At 40.1% G+C, this 26,345-nt stretch overlaps 1 protein-coding gene across 5 annotated transcripts in view; it reads left to right on the top strand.

Moving 5' to 3' along the window:
* The window catches only part of trim36 (tripartite motif containing 36), a 37,276-nt gene that overhangs the window by 7,111 nt on the left and 3,820 nt on the right, over nt 1-26,345 (top strand). The window contains exons 1-13 of one of the 5 annotated variants that reach the window (XM_046034286.1): nt 1,454-1,648; nt 2,661-2,907; nt 6,703-6,768; nt 10,063-10,409; nt 11,143-11,289; nt 12,697-12,792; nt 13,688-13,825; nt 14,071-14,186; nt 15,615-15,736; nt 21,268-21,385; nt 21,504-21,709; nt 25,411-25,594; nt 26,013-26,126. In XM_046034286.1, coding sequence (XP_045890242.1) covers nt 1,613-1,648; nt 2,661-2,907; nt 6,703-6,768; nt 10,063-10,409; nt 11,143-11,289; nt 12,697-12,792; nt 13,688-13,825; nt 14,071-14,186; nt 15,615-15,736; nt 21,268-21,385; nt 21,504-21,709; nt 25,411-25,594; nt 26,013-26,126 — 1,937 coding nt within the window. In that variant the 5' untranslated portion in view covers nt 1,454-1,612. Of the gene's footprint in view, nt 1-1,453; nt 1,649-2,660; nt 2,908-6,702; nt 6,769-10,062; nt 10,410-11,142; nt 11,290-12,696; nt 12,793-13,687; nt 13,826-14,070; nt 14,187-15,614; nt 15,737-21,267; nt 21,386-21,503; nt 21,710-25,410; nt 25,595-26,012; nt 26,127-26,345 lie in introns of those variants that run through there. The other 4 variants (XM_046034285.1, XM_046034290.1, XM_046034288.1 and 1 more) reach the window with 4 other exon arrangements.

Genomic DNA, 26,345 nt, shown 5'->3' with positions numbered 1-26,345 from the left:
GTACACTTTTTTCTACCACATCTTTTCCTTCCCTTCGCCTCTCTATTAATGTGCTTGGACACAGAGCTCTGTGAACAGCCAGCCTCTTTAGCAATGACCTTTTGTGTCTTGCCCTTCCTGTGCAAGGTGTCAATGGTCGTCTTTTGGACAGCTGTCAAGTCAGCAGTCTTCCCCATGATTGTGTAGCCTACAGAACTAGACTGAGAGACCATTTAAAGGCCTTTGCAGGTGTTTTGAGTTAATTAGCTCATTAGAGTGTGGCACCAGGTGTCTTCAATATTGAACCTTTTCACAATATTCAAATTTTCTGAGATACTGATTTTGGGGTTTTCATTAGTTGTCAGTTATAATCATCAAAATTAAAAGGAATGAACACTTGAAATATATCAGTCTGTGTGGAATGAATGTATACATTATACAAGTTTCACTTTTTGAATGGAATTACTGAAATAAATCAACTTTTTGATGATATTCTAATTATATGACCAGCACCTGTATATTCAGCATTTTTTTGTACCTATCTTTGTTAAACTATCCATCCATCCATCGTCAACCGCTTATCCTGCGTACAGGGTGGCGAGGGGCTGGAGCCAATCCCAGCTGACATCGGGCGAAAGGCGGCTTACACCCTGGACAGGTCGCCAGTCCATCGCAGGCTGTCTGAGATACCGGGGCAAAAAAAATTTATAAATAAAAGGGCACCAGCTGCATGCAGTGGGTCACCAGCAGGCAGAAAAGAGAGATGCATTCATGGTTCCAAACCCTGGTTATGATTAAAATTGTTTTATTATGCAACTCAGATACAAAGTAACACCTCTGTAACAAAACACACAGGGAACTGTTAACTATTTAACCATTTAGAAGCACATAGAACACATTTTCTAGCATGTAGGGCAGCCTAGAGGGCACCTTATCACATTTTCTTGCACATAGAGGGCACTTTATCATGTATTATCTACAATAGGGGCATCCAGACCCTTTGGCAGCATCCCCCCTGCCTCTCTTTGCCAAGTGCAAGTACAAGATAACTTCTGTTATGAATAAATTTAATTGGTGTTAGCATGTTCATGTTAGCATTTCTCAAATCACAGTGGGCCTACTTAACTAGTGCAATAAAGATGAAGTACTTTATTATCTTATAGCTTATCTTCAAGCACACTGTGATTTAAATATAGAAGACAATGCAGATTTAGCTGCATGCTAAATGGAGCGGACTCTCACCTTAGTCTGCTAAAAGCAACTGAGTGGGAGACAAGTTGGATTGATGACTTCAATAAAGTTTACGAGGAGCACATGAAGGCAGCATTGGCTCCTATGGAGACTCAACCCCCTCCTCTCTCTCTCTCTCTCTCCCTCCCTCCCTCTTCCCACCCCCTGTCTTGGTCCGCCCGCGTGCACTGCAGCAGTGAATTGGCTGCTGATTCACCACAGCGCTGCCTCCCTAAGCAGCGTCACTCTATTTAAATTCACCCAGCCGTCCCTGCCGGCATCTTCTGCCGGCGTCCGACAACTTGTTTTAGCCCGAACAACAACAATAACAACAAAAAACGCCGGATACGGTTGTTTTTTTTTTCAAAACTAACGCATACGGGCTTGTATTTCCTCCCGCATCATGTCCGCAGAGATGAGGCGTAGCAGCTCATTTGCGGTAAGTGGCAGACGAGAGAAGATTTGTGGGAGCTGGGAAAGTGATAAAAACGCTTTTTCGACTCGTCATTGTTTAACAGCCTGTAGCTCCTCTGCCGTGCACATAAAGAGACCGGACTCTGTAAAAACTTTAGCCACAATTAGCAGAGCTTTAAACTACCTGCCAGTGTGTCCATTCATTTCTGACTCGAGTCACTGTTTAATTATTTTGTTTTAATGGAGCAATTCGCTTTGAGCAGGCTCGAGGGACTGTTTGTCTTGTTCTGTTTAAACTTCCTCTATCCTTCTGGGTATTGTCCTTGAACACGTGCGGAGGCGTTTGCTCCTAAATGAGTATTTGCTCAAGCAAAAGGAGGATAGGCTTTATTGGGATGTTTTATCACACCACCTGATATCCATGAACTAATCAGTCGCTATGTTTTTTTGTGGAGTTCGTAGGGACGTTTTGTAAACGTCTTTTAAATTATGTTAAAACGTGAGCTGTTGGAATCGTGTGTTTTACTGTTTTGTCTATATTTAGCCGGGCTTAATCCTGTCTTACGTAATGTATCAGAAACATGGTAAAGACAGGGTGGAAGTCCGTTATTGTGACTGTATCATTGCTTATTCAAAGTAATTTCAGGTAGGATAAAAAATCAGTCTACCTGAATCTACCCACCTAAAAGACAAATTTTCCAGCCTCAGTGACACAGCAACAATGCTTTTTTTCACAGCTTAAAGAGCAGACAATGGGCCTACTTTAGCAGCATCTGAAATGTCCTAATAATAGGTTATTGTTTCAAAAATCAGAGGCAGCTGTATCCTTGCTTCCAAACACTGAAGTTGCCAAGCTTATGTCAGACTGATCTGGGATGCCTTCTGTTCTTTTATTCCAAAGTCATCTTTGTATATCTATGTAAGGATGGCAGCTGTTGTGGTGGTGCCTCGTGCAAACATCCTGTCTGTAAAACTAAATAGTTTAATAAGTGTCAGTATATGTCAGGCTTCAGTAATCTTCATCTCTCCATCACCAGGTCCCGATTAAGAATATCGAGAGGGAGCTGATCTGCCCGATCTGTAAGGAGCTCTTCACCCATCCGCTGATCCTGCCTTGCCAGCACAGCGTCTGCCACAAGTGTGTCAGAGAGCTGCTGATGCTGAACCATGAGGACTCTTTTGATGCCGGCTCAGAGTGCTCCATGCCGGGCAGCCCCAGGTCCAGGGTGCCCTCCCCCTCCATGGAGAGGCTGGACAGGCTTGTGCGATCAGGTGGGTCTCGGGGTAAGAAACCAAAAATATTAATTTCTCTGTAGATTAAATAAACGTATTCTTTACAGGAAGGGTTTTTATTTTGTACAAATCAGTGCGGGGAGGTGGATCGCAAGGTTAAAAGCATTTCACAACAGCGTGTTGAGGCTTTAGGAGCAGTATATTCATGGGAGCGAATAATCCGACTATCTTTATATACAGGAAATGTAGGTATCAAATGCATCTTAGGCGATCGCTCCCTAGGAAGGCCATATGAGTTTTGTATCAGTAACACCAACTTCCTCTTCCACGGTCTTCTTCCCAATACCCTTAACTTCAGTTTTTAGTTCTGCGGTCATCTCAGTGGCTCCATTCAACAGGTTTCAGTGACTGGAGCCTGTGAGTTATCTCTATAGCAAAGACAAAAGAAGGAGGAAATATGTGGTTTCAAATAGAAACTGAAGGGCGTATTGAATTACCTAACAAACAAGAAGGCTCTGTGGAGAGGTTTTCCTGAACCAATAAGCAAACATTTAGCCAATGCAACTTTAAGGTTGAGCGCAAGTAAGCTTATGGAAACTGAACAAGACAAAATAAAAAATGGGCCAAGCATTATTGGATGATATCTGGGTTTCAGTGTGGCTCACATACCACCCCTCCTCCCAGCCCTTGTCCTAAATAAACGAGAACAAACATAAAAATGATTAAATAAGTTTCCCGCTCAGCAATAACATTGTCATCACCTCTTCCTCTAATCCTGTCTGCTTTTACAAGCTCTATTATACAGACAGCAGAGGAACTTGACAAGCTTTAGTTTTGTCTACCAAGAGAAAAGAAACGTTGACAAGCTCTCTCAAGCCCTAAATGTCTTCACTGTCTGCCTCTATGGCCTGGGGGCATCGAACATCCCCTTCAATCATGCAAGGGCTCATGTATTTATTTACAAATGTTTCAGGAACAGAGGGCAGAGTAGCTATCGTTTTCCATTTTCACTCCACCTTTAATCTGATATACAGTGTGTTATGTACATGAGTGAACAAAGCACACCTGTACGCTCCTTATTTATTTTTTTTAAAGGTATTTTAAACTCTTAAAACCAAGCTGAGCTAGAGAAGGGAAAGCTCTTTAAGTTGCATGGGGGGAGGGGGGCTGCACAGGTAGCTAAATAACTTGTCACAATATTTAAGTTCTCTGCTAAACACATGGCATTGCTGCAGCCAAGCTTGAGCGGGTCAATGTCTAAGCCTTGAAAACGGCATGGTGGGACACAAGGCCGCCTTTCTGTCTCCGGAGAGCTCTGGGCTGCAGGCCATTTCCATAAAGATGTCGTCTCATTTGTACTCTTGTCCACTCCTTTGTTGTGTCCGACTTCCATATTACATGCTAATTCTGTGCATGTTTTTGAGAACGTAGTGTTCCTAATGGAAAAGTGACAAAACAAAGTATAGTCAAGTATGTATATTATAAATATGCAAGTTAACTATTTAACATACGCTTTTGTAATGCACAAAGGAAGTGCAGGAGCTACAGCTGTTTTAAAAAATAAAAACGACTTATTCTCGATGGTGGTAAAACAGCTCCAGAAACAACTGAAAGCAAAATAAATCTCTAAGTTTAATTGGAAGCTGCAGTTTGATGTCCAATGGTACAATATGGTGGTGTATAAATATTAGCATAAGAAATTATGCTAGATGTTTTCTTGTATGCTGACTGGGGGGGGACAGTATACTCCAAAGAGTTGTAGTTCATACACTATAGCTTACAGGTAATGTGTACTTTGGATTTAGGTGGTTTCCTTGAGTGAGAATGGTTGTCCTCAAATACGTCTAATGGCTCACTATATGAAACTCTGATACATTTGATGCCAAGTAGCCTCAGAGCCGTACTGACAGTCTAAAGCAGAGAGCCAGAGCTAAAAAAGATCCCAAGAGTACAGTGAGGTGAACAACTTTTTGGGAGCTATTCAAAACCACTGAGACTGGGCTCGTGAACACAGCCGCCCCCCTTCAGGACCCCCCCCCCCCCCCCCCCCCCCCCCCAACCTGAATGAGTTCATTCTTCATGGCAGGACTGTATCTGTTGACACAAGAAATAATCAAATCCTGCTTTTGAGTAAACAAATTTCTCGCCTTGCACAAGGACAACTCTCTTCTATACTCGTATTCTTACTGATTGTGAATTAATGCACATTTTTTTTAAAAGTAATTTTAAATCTGTCCTAAAGAAACAAGTGAAATTCCCCTGGGGATTATTCATTAGCGTTGTTCGTGTGTTAAGTGCATTTAATTAGCAGATTACAAAACACAAATTCTCGGTGTGTTAAGAATATTTAGGAAACCTCGAAGTACGTTATGAGCACATTACCTCCCAAACAGAACAGTCGAGTAATTCTGACGAACGTCTCCAACACTGGGAGATCAGATCATTGGCAACCATGGTGACGCAACCTGCCTGTAAGGAATGAATGAGGGATTAGGTGAAGGCAGAGAGAAAAGATTTAAGGCTATATTTATCAGTGTGCAGCCTGGACAAGCCTCGCTTTGCTTGGACAGAGGAAGGCGGTTACTAAAACTCCATCAGCATTGTTTCTCAACTTCTTCTTATGTTATGTTACTGGGGCTCAAACAGAGCATGGTGCATTCATGATCAACAGCTAACTCTTGACAGGTGCACTTGGTGTTACTGCTCGTGAAGGAGCAGTTGAACACATGTTGGGAAATATGCTTATTTGTTTATTTTCCCAACAGTTGAAAATTGATACCACTCATGAATGTACACTAAATGTGAAGCTACATCTAGGAGACAATTAGCTTAGCATAAACACTCAATGTCTCGCACCACAATGTTGCTGTTGCAATCCCTTTCAAGCTTTCTGTTTTTCTCAAGGCGCACATGCAGTTTACAATGATAACGGCGGCAAATCTACCACCTGAAATTTGTAGTGATCTGCTGTGTTCTTCATTTCACACAGAGGTAGACAAAAACAGCTTCTCATTTCTAATTGCTGACCATTGAATTTTCTTTTTTTTTTTTTTTTTTTTGCAGGCTGAAATGACCACTTTCATTAGCAGCTAATTAAGCTAACGCTAGCTCTGTGAGTTGGTTAAACAACGCTGTCTCCAGCTAACATTTTAATGTTTCTAGAGGACTCATTTTGAAACATGAACCCTGTCAAATAACCTTACATGGACTTGAATAATATGATTAAAGATGGAGGCTGAATGGTGAATTAGCATGTTTTTAACAAAAAGTGAAGTGGGAAAGGCTGGTTGTGGTGCTGGTAGGAGGAGGTTTTCACTTTTGGACAAGGCCAAGTTAGTAGTTTATCTCTGCTTTTTAGTCTTAATGCTAACTTAACTAAGGTACCTGTCTTCTGGGTCTAGCTTCATATGTAGTGTAACAAAATGAAAGTGGTTTTCTTATCCTCTTAAGTCTCAGGAAGAAAGCCAATAAGCTCATTCTCCCAAATGCCATACTAATTCTTTAATGCAAATTGTACACCAGAGCCTTGAAGGTGCCTGACGAGTACACTTGCAGTAATGTAATTTTTCTGAAAGTTGTTAAATTCTATTAAGTTGCATGGAATTAATTGTACTTTTAACTGTTCACACCCTGTATGTGTATATTTTAAATTATGTTTTGTATTTCACTCTGAACTGCATTTTTCGATTTTTGTTTAACCACAAGTTTTCCTTCAGTTTAACTTTAAGTTGGCTTTGTTTCTCCAATATCATAATGAAAATAACTGGTTTCACAGGTCACTTCACATTATGTATTGTTTCATTTTTCTTGTTGGTCTCACCTCACTTCTCTGTTCATTGCTTGCAGCCACAGTGCGAAGGTCGTTTGGAAATCGAGGTAGACGCGGGCTCCGTGTTTTGAGTAACTGTAGTAGTGAGTACCGTGTTACTAGAACCCCTGTGAAACCCTAGTTTGGTTCTATCTTTTTCTCTACTTAGTCTACTTTAGCCCTGTCAACATGACCATACAAACTCACACTGTTGGACACATTATGCTAGTATAATAAAAAGTAATAATGAAATTAAAAAGCATAATTAAAAAAGCATGGCTTTTTTTTTTTTTTTAAATGTCCACTGAGCATAAAAATTATCGGAGGGGGGGGGGAATCCTGATTAAAGAGGTAAAGATGCTTCAGGTTATTCTCAACTATTTATTTATTTTTTTTAATCTTTTGGTATTTAATTTTGTAAGTAGCTTAGGAAAAAATAAGTGAAAGGGGAGGCAAAGGCATGGAGGAAAGCAGGAGAGACGAGAAATGAAGGGAGGTGGAGTCCTAGACAGGGAGGTTGGTCAGTGACAAATGGAATTGAAATGAGCCTCGAATAAATTTACTGAGGAAGGGGTGAGGATGTTTCCTAGGAGTTGAAGAGGGACAGGAATGTGTGTGACGCCCCAGTGTGCGAGTGTGTCTGTGTACACTAACTAAGCTTTGCGTTCATTTTGCAAAACATGGAGGCAAGTAAAAGCCGCTTTTATTGAGATGGAGACTGTAAGTCTGAGTTAAACACGCACATACTGAGGCAAAACCTGCAATATGTTTGGGCTTGCAAAGATTGTTAACTGGCTCTTACCAACTGATATGTTTCTACCTTTAGGGTTCTGTTTATTCACTCCACAATCGTGGAGTGTGCTCAATAGTGTTTGAGAAACAGCTTATAAGAACAAAGACCTGTTTCAGCCTACCTCTAATCATTTTGGGCATGATGAATTGAGAAGTGTCAGTTTGTTGGCCAAGTAAAACAAGACTGAATACTAGTTTTGTTGGCCAACTAATGTAATTATTTAATATGCTCAGTGGATGTTTTCTTTTGTGTTTAGACTAGCACAGAAGAGACAATTTTCTCTTAAGAAATAGCCTCCAATTCTAATTTCTCCTAAGAGCAATCAATACTAGGAGCTACTTGGAAATAAAATAGAATAACACTAAACAAAGAAGACATGGTGCCACCAATAACAGAAGAAAATAAGAAGTATATTCAACAGCTAACAGATTATTTATAGTCAGCCTTTCAGAGACTGGATTGACATTTGATTCAGATTTTATATTTAGATAAGAGATGAGGAAACATTTTCTGAATTTCCTATTTTTTGGATTTTTATACAAATTAAAGTCGTACAAATACAAAAAAATACAAATGTTTGGATAGTAAAATAACATTCAATAAGCCTAATTGAACAGGACTCTGCATATTTGTCTTTGCTCTCCCTGAACACTATGGATTATGTCCCTCAACTGTGTTAACATTTTTTTGTTTAATATAATAAAAAACGATTTAAATGTGCGGACAGAATCATGTTTACGGTATAACTTTATCTCTGTCGTGACTGAAATATAAAAATGCTACATCAGTTCAAGGATAATACTCTATCTAGTTTTGTGCGGGGGACACGCACGCTTTTTTTTGCTCTGCAATGACTGGTCAGTTTCTGCCCTCGACTATGTCTCCCTCTGTAGAGAGAGACAGAGAGAGAGACACACACACACACACACTTTGCTGCAGGCCTCTTCTGTCTGCTTGTTGTTTACTCACACCTGCTGTCCTGACTAGAAATCCTGAGTCAACACTGCAAAGACTCACTGTCTGGCCTTTTGCATCATTCATCTGTTTAAATATGAATGTATTCTGCCAGATTTCTCCATTCATCCAATGACTGACTTAACGTGTCTTAACAAGACTATGTCACCTTCATCACCATCATCACGTCACACCACAATGTTTCCATTTTGTCTTTATAAATTCAGGTAGGAAGGGTAATCAGTGTGGCAAAACTAGTTTACTGTATTGTCAAGTCAGAGAGATCTAGCCTTCAGGTATTAGACTGTCCCCACACTGTCATGGTCTTCAGTACTGCTCACATCACACAGCATGCACATAGCTACACGTATCACATAGTTTATCTGTTTTTCCTGCTTTTCCCTCAGCTGCCCTCTTTTTTTTTTTTTTTTTTTTTTTTTTTTGCAAAAGTGCTGTTATGGAACAGTTTTCCTGTATTTCGCTTACCTGAGGAGTGTTTGATTGAATTTTCAGGTCCTCGGAAAAGAAGTGGAAATTCTGGCTTTCAAACTGAGATAAATCCAGCACTCCTCGCTTCCCCTGTCCCCCAAAAACGTGAAGCAATATTTCTGTCTTTTATTTTGCCGTGCATTGTTTTTCAGTTTGCTGTGTTTTACGGTCCCCATTGCTTGCGTCTGTGATGTGACCTTGTGTAACAATTCCTTCATTTCCACCTCATGTTGCTGTCTTGTTATGATGCTGCTGCATCAGCAACAAGCACAATGTTGAGAAACTCTTGAAAGCAGTGGTGCTTTAAGAGGAGTTTTGCTGTCGTGGAAATAAGTGGTGCATTGAACTGGACATGTGATCTTAAAGTTCAAATGAAGGACATTATTATTATTATTTCCAACTTATGTTTCAAGTTCTACTTCACACAGTTTAATTCAGTTACATTGCTTGAATAATTTCTTTTTTTTTTTTAAAGATGTAATTTTTATTTTCTTGATCACTCATTTAAGGAAAATTATTTCCTTTTGTCCAGATCATTGTGAGCACTTTTAATACTCTTCACTTCTGTGGTTGGTAAATGTTGATTGACTTTAGTGTATGATTGATCTCCCATACAGCATACTTTCTGTAAGCTCCAAGGATGCCATCCTCCCCATGACTATCCTGCATCTCATCACTCTTCAGTCAGCCCCAGTACTCTTGGAAAGTGTCTCTTCTCAAACTTATTTCCCTATATGACGACTGCTCAATACATTGCTTGTGTCGATGTTTTGCTCCATACATCCATGTCTTTATGGAGTAGTGGTCATTGTGGAAATCAAGCTCAAAGGGAGACATACTGAGGCCCTATTTCGGAAGGCTTGACATTTCCATGTCTTATCAAAGGCATTTTTTGCCTTAAGATCATACTTGGCAGCTCATGCAGATGATGTAATGCTGCTTTTGTGTGTTAGTCGGGCCAGAATATTTTTGAACATTTTTCAAAGCCCCAGTTAACTCTTGGAAAATATCCCTTCAATGTAATTTGAAGTTGAAGGACATTGTTGTTCACATGTTAAAATAAGGCCTCAGACAAGACTGGAAACTGGGTGACTCGAGGCTATGAATCTGTATTACACATCTGCAGATCTTTTCTCACTTCTCCTCCTTCACCCTCCTCCAGGCTCCATCTCGTCCCCGGGGTGGCGCAGAGGGTCTGTGACTCCTAGGATCACCACCATCCCATGCCCCGGCTGCCAGCATGACATCGACCTCGGTGAGCGCGGCATCAGCATGTTGTTTCGTAACTTCACCCTGGAGAACATCGTCGAGCGCTACCGCCAGGCTGCGCGTGCGGCCGTCGCAATCATGTGTAACATCTGTAAGCCTCCACAACAGCAGGAGGCTACAAAGAGCTGTATGGACTGCAAGGCTAGCTACTGCAATGAGTGCTTCAAGCTGCACCACCCCTGGGGCACACCCAAAGCTCAGCATGAGTATGTTGGGCCCACTACAAATTTTAGGCCCAAGGCAAGTACTGTCGCTGCCTGGGGAAGGCTTCAATTTCTGTTTTCTCTATTTATCTGTTATTTCCTGAAGACTCAAAGACACCCAAATAAGATTTGCCTTCAGTGGACTATGAACATCTGTCAGGAGATAAGCTGTCACATGAGTCGAAAATAAACATGGGCATGTATAGATTTGTCATTGTACAGTCTCTAAATTATTAAATGTGGGAAATGTTTTAGGTGAATACAAGGAGCTGGAAATCTTTCAGTGTCTTGTTTTCCTGATCATTAATTGATGGTCAGAAATGTCTGTTAATGGTATTTGGCTCTCTGGTTAGTCGACTTAATAGCTTAAATCATACAATACAAACATCCATGCACATGTTCTCACCTATTCATAATCTAATCAGAATACATAAGGAGTTAGTCATTATAGATATTACACTTTTCTGTAAGTGATTAATGTCCCGTGACTGCTGAATCTGGCAATCTGATTCATTGATCTTAGAATGCTACGTTTTTTTTGGAAACTGTTGTTGATTAAACGGCTAAATGCTGACGAGGATCTTGGCAGTAAAAAAGTGCTGATTTAAATTCTATTTTCACACATTTGGCTCAGAGAGCTGCCTAGATGCTTTTTAAGTGTAGGTCATCTTCCTGTTTCACTTCAGCTAGTTTTTGATTACTGTGCATTTAAAAAGGCTGTGAAGTACAGTTGTCTCTTAACAACATTGTTGTTCTATTACATATCTCAGGTGCTCATGTGTCCAGAGCACGAGATGGAGAAAGTGAACATGTACTGTGAGGTCTGCAGACGACCCGTGTGTCACTTGTGCAAGCTGGGAGGATCCCACGCCAACCACAAGGTCACCTCCATGAGCAGTGCCTACAAGATCCTCAAGGTACCACATTCAGACAGATTGGCTACGTGTGGGGGGGGGGGTCAGTTTGTTGTTATCTGACTAATGAGCAATTTACTCCTAACACAACATTGATTTATGATAAGGATTAAAATGAACTTTAATGCCACTGTTAACAAGGACTTGAGATGGATTAATGGCCAATCAAAGCAGCCTTTGAATGTGGACAACAACTATTTTGTGATGTTATTCAACAGGTTTGAAATTGTACAATTTACAAGGCTTTGTTGTGACGCTAAACTCTCAAACTATGTGATCAACATCTTTAGTTTACATAAGGATCCCTTCGAGGCAGATTAGTTATCTGAAATTTAGACTACAATAACCTTAAACTGGGTAAAAGCCTTTTGATTAACGTCTTCCCAGATTCAGTGGGACAGGTGTTGGGTCCTAGCTCAACTATTGAATATAAAACCTTTATAAGCAGGGTTTGTTCCTGTGCTGTATCACCCACTGACTGGTCCCTGAATCGCTCATCTCCTGCTGTAATATTAATGTCTGACCTGTACCTGTGCTAGATATCGGTCTCCTTTGTTTGGAAACTGAAACCCAGGCTGGCTAATGAGATTAAAGCTAATTGGGGTCTCATGTGCTGATCAGATTTTTGCCACTCCAGTATAATTAAGTTCAATCAGATTGTGTGTTTGCTTTAGCTTATGTGGAAACAAATGTCAGGAGATGTTTTATGACTGTCTGGTTGCTATGAAAGCACTAGGCAGCACAAAAGAACATCAAACCCTTAGCAAGGTAGGTGAAATATATCGAATAGTAATTTTAATCTTATTGTCATGAACACTCAGTGGACTTGATGCTGGGTGGTTCAGCAAGTCGAGGCAGAATCTGTGAAATTCAATCCGCTGCCTGTGTTGACCCAAACACTATAGTACTTAATATTTAATGCGACCATTTGTTCCCCGTGATGTTATGTGCATTGTACTTCAGATTGTTGGAAGATGTATCAGTTGTCCCGCAATGCTTTGTTTGCCAGGAAGTAGTGTGGGTTTCAATTGCTTTGAACAGTAATGTCATATCATTGTGCTACTCTAAAGAATGTTTGACATGCTGCACCTACTGAAACAGCCTTTCAGACAATGTAATACAGAACAATATATGCATGTCGATAACAGGGAAATGTTGTGACCCATCAGAGCTGACGCTTGGGAATGTGAGCACTTTTTAAAATGTTATTTAACCTGGAGGAAATACTTTAAAATTGATAAAGTCCCACTCCATTTCTTAAAATGGCACATATGTTAATGCACTTTTGTATGTGTGCGGTGCAAGGGTAAATGCCTTCTGTTGTGTAAGTTATAATCTTATTTGTCATCTCAGTGTGGACTTGCTTCAGTGTTTCGGACTGTAAATGCTGCTGATCTCTTCTCTCACCAGGAGAAGCTGGCCAAGAGTATCCATTACCTCATCAGCAAAGAGGACCAGGTCAGGACTCAGATTACCGAGCTTGATCTGCTCATCAATAAGACTGAGGTGAGAGAGCTGACTCATGCTGCTGCAACCCCCAACGTCCCTTTTCACTCTGTCTACTCAAACTTTTACAGCATGCTCTTTATTCCCCTTTACTCCACCTTCTCCAAGATGATTCTCATTAGTTGTATTAATGGCTCTGACTGAAAGCCATTCCTAACCCTGTGAGAAAAATGGTAAATCACAACTCATGTACACCCTTGAAATAGTTCCAGAGAGCAGAATGAATATGCGTATTCATTCCTGCAAGTCTTTTCTTACAGAATACATTTATATAGCTTTCACAAAACCAGTCTGTGAAGATGAGGAACAATTACACTGTCTGTATACAAATAAGGAAGGTCACTAAAACAATATGCAAACCACACAAACCAGAAACGCAGTATTTGCCTGCAAGTTTCCCTCCTGCGTTTTTGAGCATGTTCCCCTTTAACTTTGATGTCTGTCCTAAAGGGGCATTGTTCAAATGTGCCATTCAGTGTTTGTAGAAGGAGTGTGCGTGTGTGACTGATATGTCTGGGATCTTGTTTTGATCCTTTAATCTTTATCTCTATATACTTAAGTTGTGTAATGTGAACTTTTAAGTATCTACTTCATTTAATATTACCTCAGAATAGGGCTGGCTTGCACTGTATCTTTTATGTGTATATATCCACCTTCTATCAAACCAAAGATGTAATATAACAAAACAACATAGTAGAATACAGTCAAGCTGAAACTGTCACTTAAGCCTCAATAATCTTGTAAGGGTGGAAAACAAGGAGAATTGATCACCTGTCTCTGCACTCTGAACCTTCTGAAGAAATGTTTATGGTGTATGTGTGCATTTGGAGAGGGATATATGAAAAGAACATTGTATTTGCTTTGTACCAATTGATAACAAAGTATCTTCTTACAGGAAAATGGCCAGCTAGCAGAGCGTCAGGCCAATGAGCACTTTGAGCGTCTGTTTGAGACTCTGCAGGAGAGGAAGTCGGAGATGCTGAGGTCCATCGAACAGTCTCGAAACAGACGCCTGGACCATCTCAAGGCCCAGGTATGAAATACCAGCACTGTATTGAATTACCTCATCATATTCTTACCTGTAGAGAAATAACTGATGCATTTGCTCTTCCTTAATCAGACAAATGAAGGGACTGACTAGGGGTGAAAACAATTAAACAACCGTATTTTTATGGGATTTATTTCTGAGCATGCTGTTCAATACAAAGTTTTGACGATTGGAATTCCAAAATGCTAAAATGGCCTGACTGTTTTTTATTTTTTTAACACATTCCCCAGGTGGAGGAGTACCAGGGCATGCTGGAGAACAGTGGCCTGGTGGGTTATGCTCAGGAGGTGCTCAAAGAGACGGATCAGTCCTGCTTTGTACAGACTGCAAAGCAGCTACACATCAGGTAGAGCTGGGTTATGCAGACAATAATTTGTTACAACATTGAATGTAAATTAATACTTTTCTGATGAATGGGTAATTTAAGAAGATGTTTACGCCAAAGAACATTTTCAAAACCATATTTAGTAATATGGATATGAAGCCAAGAATTATGTATTTATTAAGATAAAGTTAAGTTCTTTCATGCATTTTTATGTTCAGTTTATGAAAACTTATTTACTCAGCTTCTATTCTGTGTGATCTGGTCCAAACATGAGCACACACTTACCTGTTGAAACTTCAGTCTGTGTGTGTGTGTGTGTGTGGGGTTGTTTTTTGTTTTGTTTTTTTCTCCCCCCACATGAGATATTTCTGTATTTGTGTTTTTTCTCACAGTAACATTTGAATAAAATTAGAATGACAGTTGTGCACCAGCACTGTCAAACTGAACTGAACTTATCAACAGAAACAGATCCAAGAGACTTGGAAATAAACTTCTCTGGGGCGTAACACAATCACAGTATTATAAAGACTAAATCCCAAAAGATTGCTGGTCTCTTATTACAACATTGATCAATCAATAAAAGGTATAGGCATCTATGGCACTGCGTTATGATATATTTAAATCAACCTTAAGTTCATGTGATAGAGGTCAGATTTTTCAAAAGCTAAAGGCTAGCATCAAAACAGTGTCTTTCATGGACTATTGATGGTCGACTTCAAAAAAATATACCAGAATGTATGTAATTAAATTGTACTACATCTGTAAAATAATACATAAAAAGTACTTGTCAGTGGTGATGGGCCTGACATGAGCAATCATTATTCACAGCTTTTGCTGCTAAAATCCTGAATGTAAACTGTCAAATGAATGATTAAGCAGCTTAGTAATGATTATCAGATAAAGATAAATTCATTACAAATTACAGATGCTAAACCTGATTTACTAAAAACTGAAGTTGGTTAATTTTGACTCATTATGCGTTGCCCATACACATTTTATCATTAGCCATGTCCTCCTGTTTCCCTGTGGATTTCATAAATGGGATTTGGTCTGTTTTTTATTTTAGTGTTGCGAGCATCAATCTGATTATGTGTTTGGGTGACTTCAAGGACAAACAAGACACTTCTGTCCAGTTAATGCTGTGTATCGGAGTCTCTCCTGCTCTGAGCTGACTAATTGATCTCCCTTAGCAGCTTTGGATAATTAGAAAACCTTTTCACTCTTGAGAGTATGATACACTATGCCTTTACAGTTTTCCCCTGTTGACAAGGACCTTATTTTTAATCCTCTTTTTCACTTATGAAAGTCAGTATAAATATAGATACAACTACCTAAATAACCACAGAGTATAAGACTATTTCCATTTTGTGTCTTTGGGGTTTACTTTGTGGGTTGGATTAGCCTCCTTTGAAGACTGATAAATGTTATGTCTGCCTTGTATGTTTTCAGGATCCAGAAGGCCACAGAGTCTCTGAGGACCTTCCACCCTTCAGCTGACCCCTGCTTTGATGAGTTTGTGCTGGACACGTCCAGAGAAGAAACCCTGCTCAAAGAGATGTGCTTTGGTGGAGGTACAACCAATTTATTTTAGTTAAATACTGTGAGGTTAAAAATGAAAGTCAGCTAAAGAGTAAAAGGCTTTTATTTCCCTGGATATTTAATGTGACAGTTTTCTACAAAACGGATCAATAGAATTTGACTTTAAACCTGAAAGAAAGGTCACATCCCAACTTGAATCATGAAATGTTGACTTGTTTATAGGCTGTAATGACACCTGTTTTTACAGGTTTCACTGTTCTCATACATTTTTGTGCTGTTGTGTTTTCACACATCATGTCTCACAGATACAGATTCTGTGTTTTAAAGGACAAACTGCAACGAGAGCATTGTCCACAAGTGGCTGGAAAAAGTGACAGTCAACAAAATATTTTAACGTTTTTTGCTTCTATTAGTCTCTGAAGATGAAGGCCATTGTTCATGTGTCCTACGCCAAAACTTGCTTTATAATACGGGGCTTTGCCACTCTGAAAAGTTTATGGCATAATGAGGGGGATTGACGGTTGCTGTTTGCTTGTTTCTACACGCATTGCGTGTAGCTCAGGCCCGCCGTCGGTCAAACAAACGTACAGACCTACAGCTTGCATAGCCAGATCTTGGTCCACACTTTTATCACTGTGCCGGCTCTGGAGAGGGATCCATGACGCAAAGAGAGGAGACGCGAGAGTCGGACACAGCAATTTAATCTCTTCACTACATTTTTATAGTCCCGATGTCGCACCCCAAGGTTCACGTCCAGAAATGTCCCAAACACAGCAAAATAATAACAATACAGGCAGAGGACAGGGTCTCTGCAGATACAGCTTCTTCACACGCTTCTTGTGGTGATTGAGATGTATTTGTGTAAGTGGCGTACATTGTTTTTAGGGAAATCCTACTCTATCCTTTAACAAAATAAGTCTGTTCTTTAAAACAAGAAATAGGGGCAGAATAAGCGGTTTGTCATCGCCTGTCCATCACATACACAGGCCTGTGAACTGTGGTGGGCTAAGAGGTCAAAGGTCATCTGTGGGACTGTACATTGGATCAACAACCCTGGATATGCTCATGGTGGATTTTACTGCTTTTTTTTTTTTCTGGTCTGCTGATTTACAAAGGCTTGTTCTATAAAGGACATGTCTAGTAGATGTTTCCCAGGGATGAAAGGATACATAGTTCTTGTGCTGAATTTGCATACTTTCAAATTATTTAGAGGGAAAGGCCAAAGAAAGAAAGTTATAGCAGACTTTGCTATGCTTGGCCAACAGGAAGATGCATGTGGCTGATTACATTGCAGCAACTGTCAAAGCACAGGTGCTATGATTTTTCTAATATAAACTTAATAGCTGTACCCTCTCAAGATTTGCTGTAAAAGAGCTGGTTGACCATTTCTGCTGAATTTATTTTAACAATCTCAAAAGGCGATAAATGGCTGAACTTTGCAGGTTCATAAAATGTTATTGGACATAACAGCAAATGATCAATTAGAGCTTCCAAGAGCAAAGATCAGATGTCTGCAGATAATTGAACAGGTTGCAAAAATGTCTAAAGGAATCACTGAAATATCAGTCAGAGGCATCATCTGTTATAAAGCAGCTGGATTGATGGATTCTACTTATAATGCTTACTCTACTTCTGTTAATGCAATCATGTGCAGTTAGAGTGTTTATTTTGGATCCACTTTACTTACATTCCTGCCTTAACTGGATGATGATGGGATTGGAGATTGAGACAGACTCGTTATGACTGAGTGATGGTTTGTGACATTTGGCTGCGTCTGGCCGAGGCTTGTTTCAAATGCCTCTTGGTATGGCTCGAGTCTAACCTGACAACATTATGTGTGTCAGCAGCCAGGGAAAGAACTGTGTTCAGTATCATTGTTGCAGATGGTGACAGTTATGGCAGTTCTTTCAGTCAGTTTGTCAGTGACTGTTTACTTGTGTTTGAGGTTTGGGGGCATCATGGGAAAAGAGTCATATGTAAATGATAAGCTGGTCAGAATTAATTCAAAGTACATGGTTTAGATCTGAGTGACAGCTGTGGTTCCAGACCTTAACATTCAAAAAAATTAATTATTGAGGGATTAAAGTTTGCTGACATCCAATACAAAACTGAGGTCTATTTGGCGCTGAGCCATCATCCCTCAAGTGTATTCAACGAAACAACTGACAGTTGTCCCAGTGACTGTTGGTGACAAACAAAGCTGTGAGTGACGTGAGTTTGCGGCTGTGGGCTTTTGTTGCTGCACTGGAGAGCAGCCCTGTTAGCTTGTTTAAAAATCATTGACGTGAGCTATATCTGGGGCTATGGTTGGCTCTGTTTAGATTAATGGACCACTTTCTGTATGAATCATCAAAAGCAGAAACAACTGGATTCATCTTGCAAATTACAGTGCAGTTGATAGTTTGAGTAAGGAAATGCTTTCAAACTAGTCTGTTCACGAACATTGGATTCTTAAAGTAGAGAGTGTGTTTTATGTTGCAAGCCCACACTTGAAGTGAAGCGAAATTAGGAAAAGTCAGGTGTTACAGAAGGAATTCTGTAGGTGTGAACATTTGTCTTTGAAGACCCAGCTGGGAGACGAGTACTGTAGATTAGAAGGAGTAATGCATATTGGGGCTGGGCGATATGGCCAACAATGTCATCATGATAAATTTCATACCTATCGATAATTAGCACGATAAATGTCAAATCAATATTACTTTCAAGTTTAAAGGCTGATTTTTAACTCCTGAGTGAAAATTGAAGAAACCAGATAGTTTTATAATTATCGTTATTTTATTGCCCAGGCCTAATGTATATGTTAAGAGCAAACCAAACAGTTACAATGTAAAGATTTTTCAAAGTAGAAAAATATCTACAACCCAATTCCCAAATTATTTCATTTGTTGCCTATTCTGCAGTTTTCTTTTCAGATAAACAATACCCTGAGAGGCAGGAAAACATTAAAAAAGATCCTTTACTGTTGCTGAACTGTTTCAAAATGACTGAATAGTCATTATTTTGTGTCTTTTGACTCTCCTATAATCCCCTATACTGGAGAAAATGGGCTTTTTATCTAAAATGTAACCTAAATTAATCCCTGCTGCATCATTTTTGGGGAAGTGCTGCAAACAACACTTGGGTGGCACTCATTGTGTGTCTTTAAGTGGCATGTGGGAGTTAATGATGTTCTTAGTTTGAGCTCAGATGGAGAAAAGAAGCTGTAAGGGCATTTATACACTGCAGTAATTAAATTGAAGTCATGGCACATAATTCAGCAGTGTATAACCATAAAGTATCTCTGGATAGCACCCCCAAGCTCTTACATTGTAGATCCATTACACCGGGAACTGAAAACACATTGTTTAGTTATATGGGTTTTAACAAAAACTTTAGCTGAATTTTTTTTTTATAAAGAGATAAAACAGTTTCTATTATTGTCTTTTAGTAACAGTCATATATCAAGTTTTAAATGTGATTGGTAGCCGTCTTGCTGGTGTATAATGCTGTATTGGATTTTGCTCCATGCCCATAGCTTGTCCATGTTTTTCTGGTCATATCATCCCCTCTTGGGTAACAACACGTTTGTGCTCTCCTATGTTAACCCTGCTTCGGGTTTTGACCCCCATGCTCTGCTTCTCGAGAGTCTTTGAAAGACAATGTAAATGCCCATGTGTCTTCCATTTCAGAAAGGGAGTTTCCTCAATGTCAGGCTGAGAACGGCACTGTTTCCACTTTAAGTCACGTTTTAATTTAATAAACATCCTCTTGATGTTATTACAGCACAACATAAAGTGTATGTGAGAAGATTATAAGGAAATGACAAGTTGGAGGAGGGAGCACTAGAATGAAAATGGACACAAGACAAAGCGGTTCCCTGCAGGGTAACTTGGCATTACTGCTGTCTGTCTGGCAGCAGCCAGTCCTCTGTGATCAATAGCGCTTTTTTTCCCTCGGAGTTGCTGAACTCTAGGGATTGCTGCCTGCTGTGATGGATGGATTTCTGCCCGGTTTGGTTTTGCTTGTTGGTCCATCTGTTGCAAACAGGTGAAAAAATTAAATCTTATTTGTCAGTGTAGCGGCTGGTTGACTGTATGTGATTCACCTTCGAGTGGTAACTCATTACTTTCCTTGCTTGCTACTCTTCTAACATGAGGGTGAGGGGTAGGTGTAATTGTCTCAAAGGGATTAAGAAGGAAGGAATGAAAGTCTTTAGTGTATTGAATGCCTTGTTTGTATGGAAAAGTAGAGCCAGAGTTGGCTTATAAGACTTTTTTTTTTTTTTTTAGCAAAATGCAGCCTGAAATCTAATAAAATGACAATTGCAGAGTCCAGGCATGGCAACAGAAACATCCTGCATCATCTAATGTACTCTCTATAATGTATCTGCGCGTGAAAACGCATAGGGCTATAAGAGGACACAAGCTCATAAAGGAGGGCTGTGGTTGGGAGAAAAAGACTTTAGAGACTGAGGATTAGCCAAGTGACTTGAGAGGCTCAGAAAGCTTGGCGGCAGTGGTGACACTGGTCAGTGAGGGGAATCTGTCTATATGGGGAAAGCGCTTTAGAAAAATGGGGGGTTGGGAATGTGAAAAGCTGGAGTAAATGGGAAGGAGGGCGAACTAGAGGGGGATATTACAAAGGAGATGAGGAGGGGAATTCTCCCAGGGAGAGAATCAAGTGTGTAAGGAAAAAATGATAAGTCAGTGACTTACATGGTTACAGTAATGTGACTGGGTTTCTGGAGAAACAAGCTTTAGGCTGAAAGAACAGTAAATAAGGTGAACCGAATCGGATGCTGTTGAGAGGACGGATGGGAAGTGGTGCTGTTGGTATTTAGATGAATGAAAAATGAGAGCTAGACAGGTTGATGCTTCATGTTAAATCTTAACCTCGGAGTGGAGAGAAACAAGATAAATGTGGTGTGAATGGGTCAGACGAGGTTGGTAGTGAAGATATTGCGAAGAAGGGAAGGTGAAAGTGGGAGAGAGGAAGGAATAGGTGCTGGTGGGGGTGCTTTACAAAGTGCATTTCCTGGCAGTGAGTCTATGTAAAAACCTCTTAACAGGCTCCATTATGCAAGACAGTTGTGTCCATTGTCCTGAGTGGACAGTCCTGATCCTGACAAATCTAATCTTTCCTGCACTCACACACTGCTGCATTTTCCTAAACCCAAGTTATTGAGCTGAAGTACTGCACTTAGCATGATTAAGACTGTAGAGATTTCACTGGAATGTCCCTGCGCTTATAGCAGTTTTTTCATTTATGCACAGGATCTGTTCATCTTGCTAATCCAGATTTTGTTCTGCATTAACTTCTGTCATGTGCAATATGTGTTAAAATGCATTTTTTTTTTGTCAAGTTTATCATATTTTTGCTGTTGCTTTGAAAATTGATTTTGTTAAACAATATTTTAGACCCCTTTTTTATTGACAAACACAAGGTCTACTTGTTTACTTACATCAGCTCATAATTAATTGATGAAGGATGACCTATGTTGACAGTCTTCCAATCCCTGGTTCATATTTTACTAGCTGGTTACCTTGGTTTGCATTTCTTCATGTACCTTCTTATTCCTCTCCAGTTCCAGACCCTCCTCTGATTGACTTGTCCAATAGCAAAGTCTATAATGAGGCCTCAATCTGCTGGAGGCTGTCTGATGACCACCTACCTACAGATCATCACGTGCTGGAGTACCGCAGGTGGGTACAAACATACAAAGGGAAAAAATAATGCAAGAAAGGAGATCCACAGACCAGACATGGGTATGGCTGAAAAATAAAAATTTCTACAACTGACTATGATGATCTTTTTCTCCAGACTCGGGGGCCCGAGTCAGTCCCCATCCCAAGACGATGGTGAGGACAGTGGGGTCTGGAGGACTACAGAGAGGGTGTATGGTCCCAGCACCGTGGTGTGTGACCTGGAGCCTAACAGCCTGTACTCCTTCAGGGTCCGAACCTGCAGGAACTCCATGTTCAGCCCCCACAGCCCTGAGGTCACCTTCCACACACCACCTGCACCTGGTAAACCTGAGACGTGTGGTGAAGTTTTCCCCTATGATAGATGTGTGTTCTTGGCCTTTCCTTTAGTTGGGTGTAAATTAGAGCTGGGGCGATTTGTCGACGTAGTCAATTATGTATCCGTTGTTAGTGGGATTCCCCTGGACAAGCTCCAGCTACAAGACCTCGCCTTCGACCATTTGAAGTTTGGGAGTATTTTAGAGAGACACTCAACAACGTGCTGCTCCGTGAGCTCTGTGAATTGGAAATGGCTTCACTGCAGCACAACTGCTGTCAACGAATACGTGAATGAGCATGAACACGTGAAGCGAAAGTATCCTGGAGCACTGACGGCAGCACTGCAAATCGTGTTTACCTTCCGTCTCCACACAAGCACGGCACATTATCAGCTCGAAGACACGTAGTCCGTTAAAATAAAGTATTTTCTAAGTCATATAAAAGTAATTTCTGCCCTGCTGCTGTCATGGTAATGTAACGTTACACCGTGAGTCATCTAACGTTCGGCTGTTTCTTTTTCTTTATTTTATGAGCGAGAGAACAACAGATAACAGTACGGTCTGTGAATCCTGTCAGTTGTTTTCTTTACATTTATTCATTTAGCTGACGCTTTTATCCAAAGCGACTTACAATTGCTATACATGTCAGAGGTCACGCTCAGGGAGACAATAGTGGATGGGTCACAGTGGGGAATTGAACCCGGTTTTCACACCAAAGGCAGGCGTCTTATCCATTGCCCCACCACCACCCCTTTGCCCCACACTGTGCAGAAATACATTTGATTATCACACTGCATTACTCAATATTGAAATAAATCCATGTCAGAAAGATAGTTTTAAATAAAGTAGCCTAATTACACACATACCATTGATGTAGAAATTTGATTCATTTTAAGATATGTTACTATTGTCATTCTAATGTGCTTCATCAGGATGATTGAATAAAATATTGATTAGACATGTTTTTGATATTTATTTAGGATAAATTGATAGGCTATGTTAATTGAGTAATAGGCAACTTTTTTTTTCTTTAGAATACACAACATTTAGTTGTTAGATTAACCGACTAATCGAAAAAATAATCGTTAGATTAATCAACTTGAAAAATAATCGTTATGTACAGCCCTAGTGTAAATACAAAAGGGAATAGAAAGACAGGAGGTGTTGTGGTAATGTGAAGATGTTTGAGTTCCTGAAAATGAAATGTTATAATGGGTAAATAAAAAGTGCATAAACTTGAATTGCTATATATATATTTTTTTTCCTAAACACAATTAATTGAGGCTGTGTGATTGATGTTTATGCTAAGTGCATTAATTAACGACGAGCTGTTATTATGTACAAGATTAAGCTTCTGACTGTCGGAGAACCATCCCCTGTTACTGGGCCTCTTTTGGCCAAGGCAACAGCTAAGCTCCTCTATCCGCTTTTTACTTCTCAGAGCACGTCTGAGTGTTTCCATCGGGCTCGATTTTTAGGAAGATTGTCAAATGACTGATGCTTCATTATTTATTTTGTAGCATGCACGATGGAGGTAATGAAGCACAATGGTGTTTTTAGTTTAATAACCTTGGTAATGGCTTTTGTGTTTCAGATGACTGAATCCAATATAGCTTTTGTCTTGAGTTTGTGGGAGAGGAGAGTGTTGTACAACAGGACAGCTTGGAAAAGAAACCTGCAGTTGCATCTGTTGCTGGCATTTTAAGCTTGCCTGGCAGATGCAAGGTGGAATTCATTAAAAACGATCATCCCCAACCATCTGCTGAACTTGAATTCACATCGTATGCTCCCCGTAAGGGACACTGTGACTTTTATTTATATCCTGCTCGACAATCATTACATTCTCCTCGCTTTTGACTGCTTGCGCTGATCATACAGAGAGTGTAAAAGTCTGGAGTTTGCAGGAGCATTTTCTGTAGCAGTGTCACTTAGTTTTGACCAACTTGTCCTTTGGATGCAGGAGCCTGCAAAAGTTTGTTGCATACATGACATGTCATTCCCTGATCCGTTCCCTGGCTGTGCTTTGATTTGTGTCCTGCACAAGCCTTGTCATTTGTGTTGTGATTGGAGTTTCCACATTCCTGTGCTCTCTGGTTCGTGTAAGTCTTAGTGGATAGATTCACTGTGCGTCAGTAATGCGGCGAAATTTCAGGCCAGAGTAAAACACAGAGGACGAAATGCTCCAGCTCGAGAGAGACACACACACACACACACACACACACACACACACACACACACACACACACACACACACACACACACACACACACACACCCCACCGCTACTCATGACGAAGCATGAGGGGTTCACAGTTGCTGAATGCAATTTCGTTTTCCCCCAGATTTCTTCTATCATTTATTAAATGACTGGTAGCTTCATTTACTGGCAAATGTCACAGGTTCTTTTGCAATGTAATGATGTAGCTCTCCCTTGTTCATATTAAAATTAAAACACTGTCTGTGTCAGTGAACAAAAACAATTTAGTCCACAATAGGAAACAATACTGCATAACTTCACATAAAACTGCAGCATTGTTGTCTGGTCACCCTTTAGGCGTGCTTATACTATTGTCATTGTGGCCTAGTTATTGGAAGGACTTCCCTAGACACATGCAAATTAGCTAGTCTTCCCCTGTGTAGATCTTAGTTTGCATAGGATGGCTGAGTGAACAGGCATAATCATGCCAGCCTATATGTATCCTGGATTATGCTAATTGTGGCCTTTGGCCCATAAACTATTTATAGAATGCATTTAATTGCATCCAGACGAGGAATATGAGGGGCACAAGAAATGAGGATTTAGATCCATTAGGCTGTGACAATGATAGCAAGTAGGTCTTTGTGTAGCTCTTTAAGATGGTGCTACAGTGCCCTCATGTGTCAGCTCTTGTCACCTACCCAGTTCAACACCTGTTTATTCCCTAACAGAGGGATTGAACTAGCTATTGCACAAGTTGTATGTGACATTCAGCATCAAACATTTTCCCATAAAGTTAGTTTAATCCATTTGTTTGTCCGATTATGTCCCATTTTGAGATTTGTGACAGAAAAATAAAAACAATGAAAACTATATACAAAAAAGAAGTGATGTCTTTACTATATACTTATAGATTTTTAAAAATTAAGTCTGGGCTGTGGGGCGTTAGTTAACCCAGCTTTTCCGAGCGTGACACAATTAAATATTCTCCATTCTGTAAATGTCTTACCTGTACCTTTCTTTTCTTTAGTTGGGCTCTCCTGTAGAAACCATTTTCTTTGTTAGAGCATTTTTACCAGCTACTAGCAATATATGCAATAAATATTTCTCTTTTCAGCCATTCTTGACGTATGAGTAAAGATTTAAATGTCTTAATCTCCAGGGGCTAGTGACATCTGAAAATTGTGTAAGGCATGATGTATTCCCCTCAAAAAATTCTCAAAATTACAGGGCAATCCCAGGAAACATAGTTATGATTTGCATTTAGATTTCCAATTTCGCCAGCAAACCGGGGAGATAACATTATAGTGGGATTTACGAGAGGGTGTTTTCTTCTCATCTTAATCTGTGTTTTTTTTGTTGTTGTTGTTTTTTTTTTTTTTTCTTCTACTCTCTCTGATTTGTCTCTTGTTATCCTCTTCTCCTCCACCTTCATCTGCCTTTGTTTTGTCCCCCTTTCTGTCCTTTCGTCGTCTCACATTTGCCTATCATCTGGCTCATTCGCACCTACAGCTTTTGGGTTCCTGTTCAATGACAAGTGTGGCTTCAGTACGGAGCGGCTCATTCTAAACAAGCGGCGGGACACTGTGGAGAACGTAGCAGGCATGGCCTTCCTCCTTGCAGCAGACCGTGTGCAGACAGGCAGCTACATCGGACTAGACTACATAATTGGGGACACAGGCATCTCTCAGGGAAGGTATGCCAAAAACTGACAACACTGGGACTTTGTACAAAGAAGTTGTGTCCAACAGCATACTTTATGTGCGACAGAACAAATGACTATTACAAAGTGAGCCTCAATGTAAGGCTTTCTCTAAAAGATGAAGGTGAGTAGGCCTACTGGTATCCTGCTCATTACACGTCAATATCTCATCCTGTCTGGATATAAAATATTCGAGAGGGAGCAGAGATGAAACTTCAGTGCAGGTGGTAGGATTATTAAACTGTCATTTCTGTACCATCTTTCTCAGCCTCCATTCAGAAAGCGATAGTTAATTTATCATTATAAGGAGAGATTTGCACCAGATATGTTATGGGACAAATCAGAAAATGAGTGTGGATCATCATATTTTCTAGTAATGCAGTTAAAAATGTAATTGCTGTTTGTTTTGCAGACACTATTGGGCTTTCAAAGTAGAACCGTACTCCTACATGATTAAAGTTGGAGTGGCCTCTGACTCAAAGATGCTTGAATGGTTTCATAGTCCCAGAGATACCAGCAGCCCAAGGTAAGCACAAGCTCACGTCTCTGTACCTAGCTGTCATTTACACTTTGTCAATAATCAGTAGACATTTGGTAAAACTGTAACTAAAATGGTTCAAATTCATTAACTTTACCTTGTAGATACCTGACTGCAACACACAGACAATCTCAGTACAGGGATAAGTGTGTTTGAGTCATATCTAATCCTGTGATGTAAGAGAACCAGTATAAACTCGTAAAGAGC

This window comes from Micropterus dolomieu, linkage group LG21 (genome assembly GCF_021292245.1).
Source record: "Micropterus dolomieu isolate WLL.071019.BEF.003 ecotype Adirondacks linkage group LG21, ASM2129224v1, whole genome shotgun sequence".
In the NCBI taxonomy this organism is placed as follows: Eukaryota; Metazoa; Chordata; class Actinopteri; order Centrarchiformes; family Centrarchidae; genus Micropterus; species Micropterus dolomieu.
This window is presented reverse-complemented; position numbering and strand designations above follow the sequence as displayed.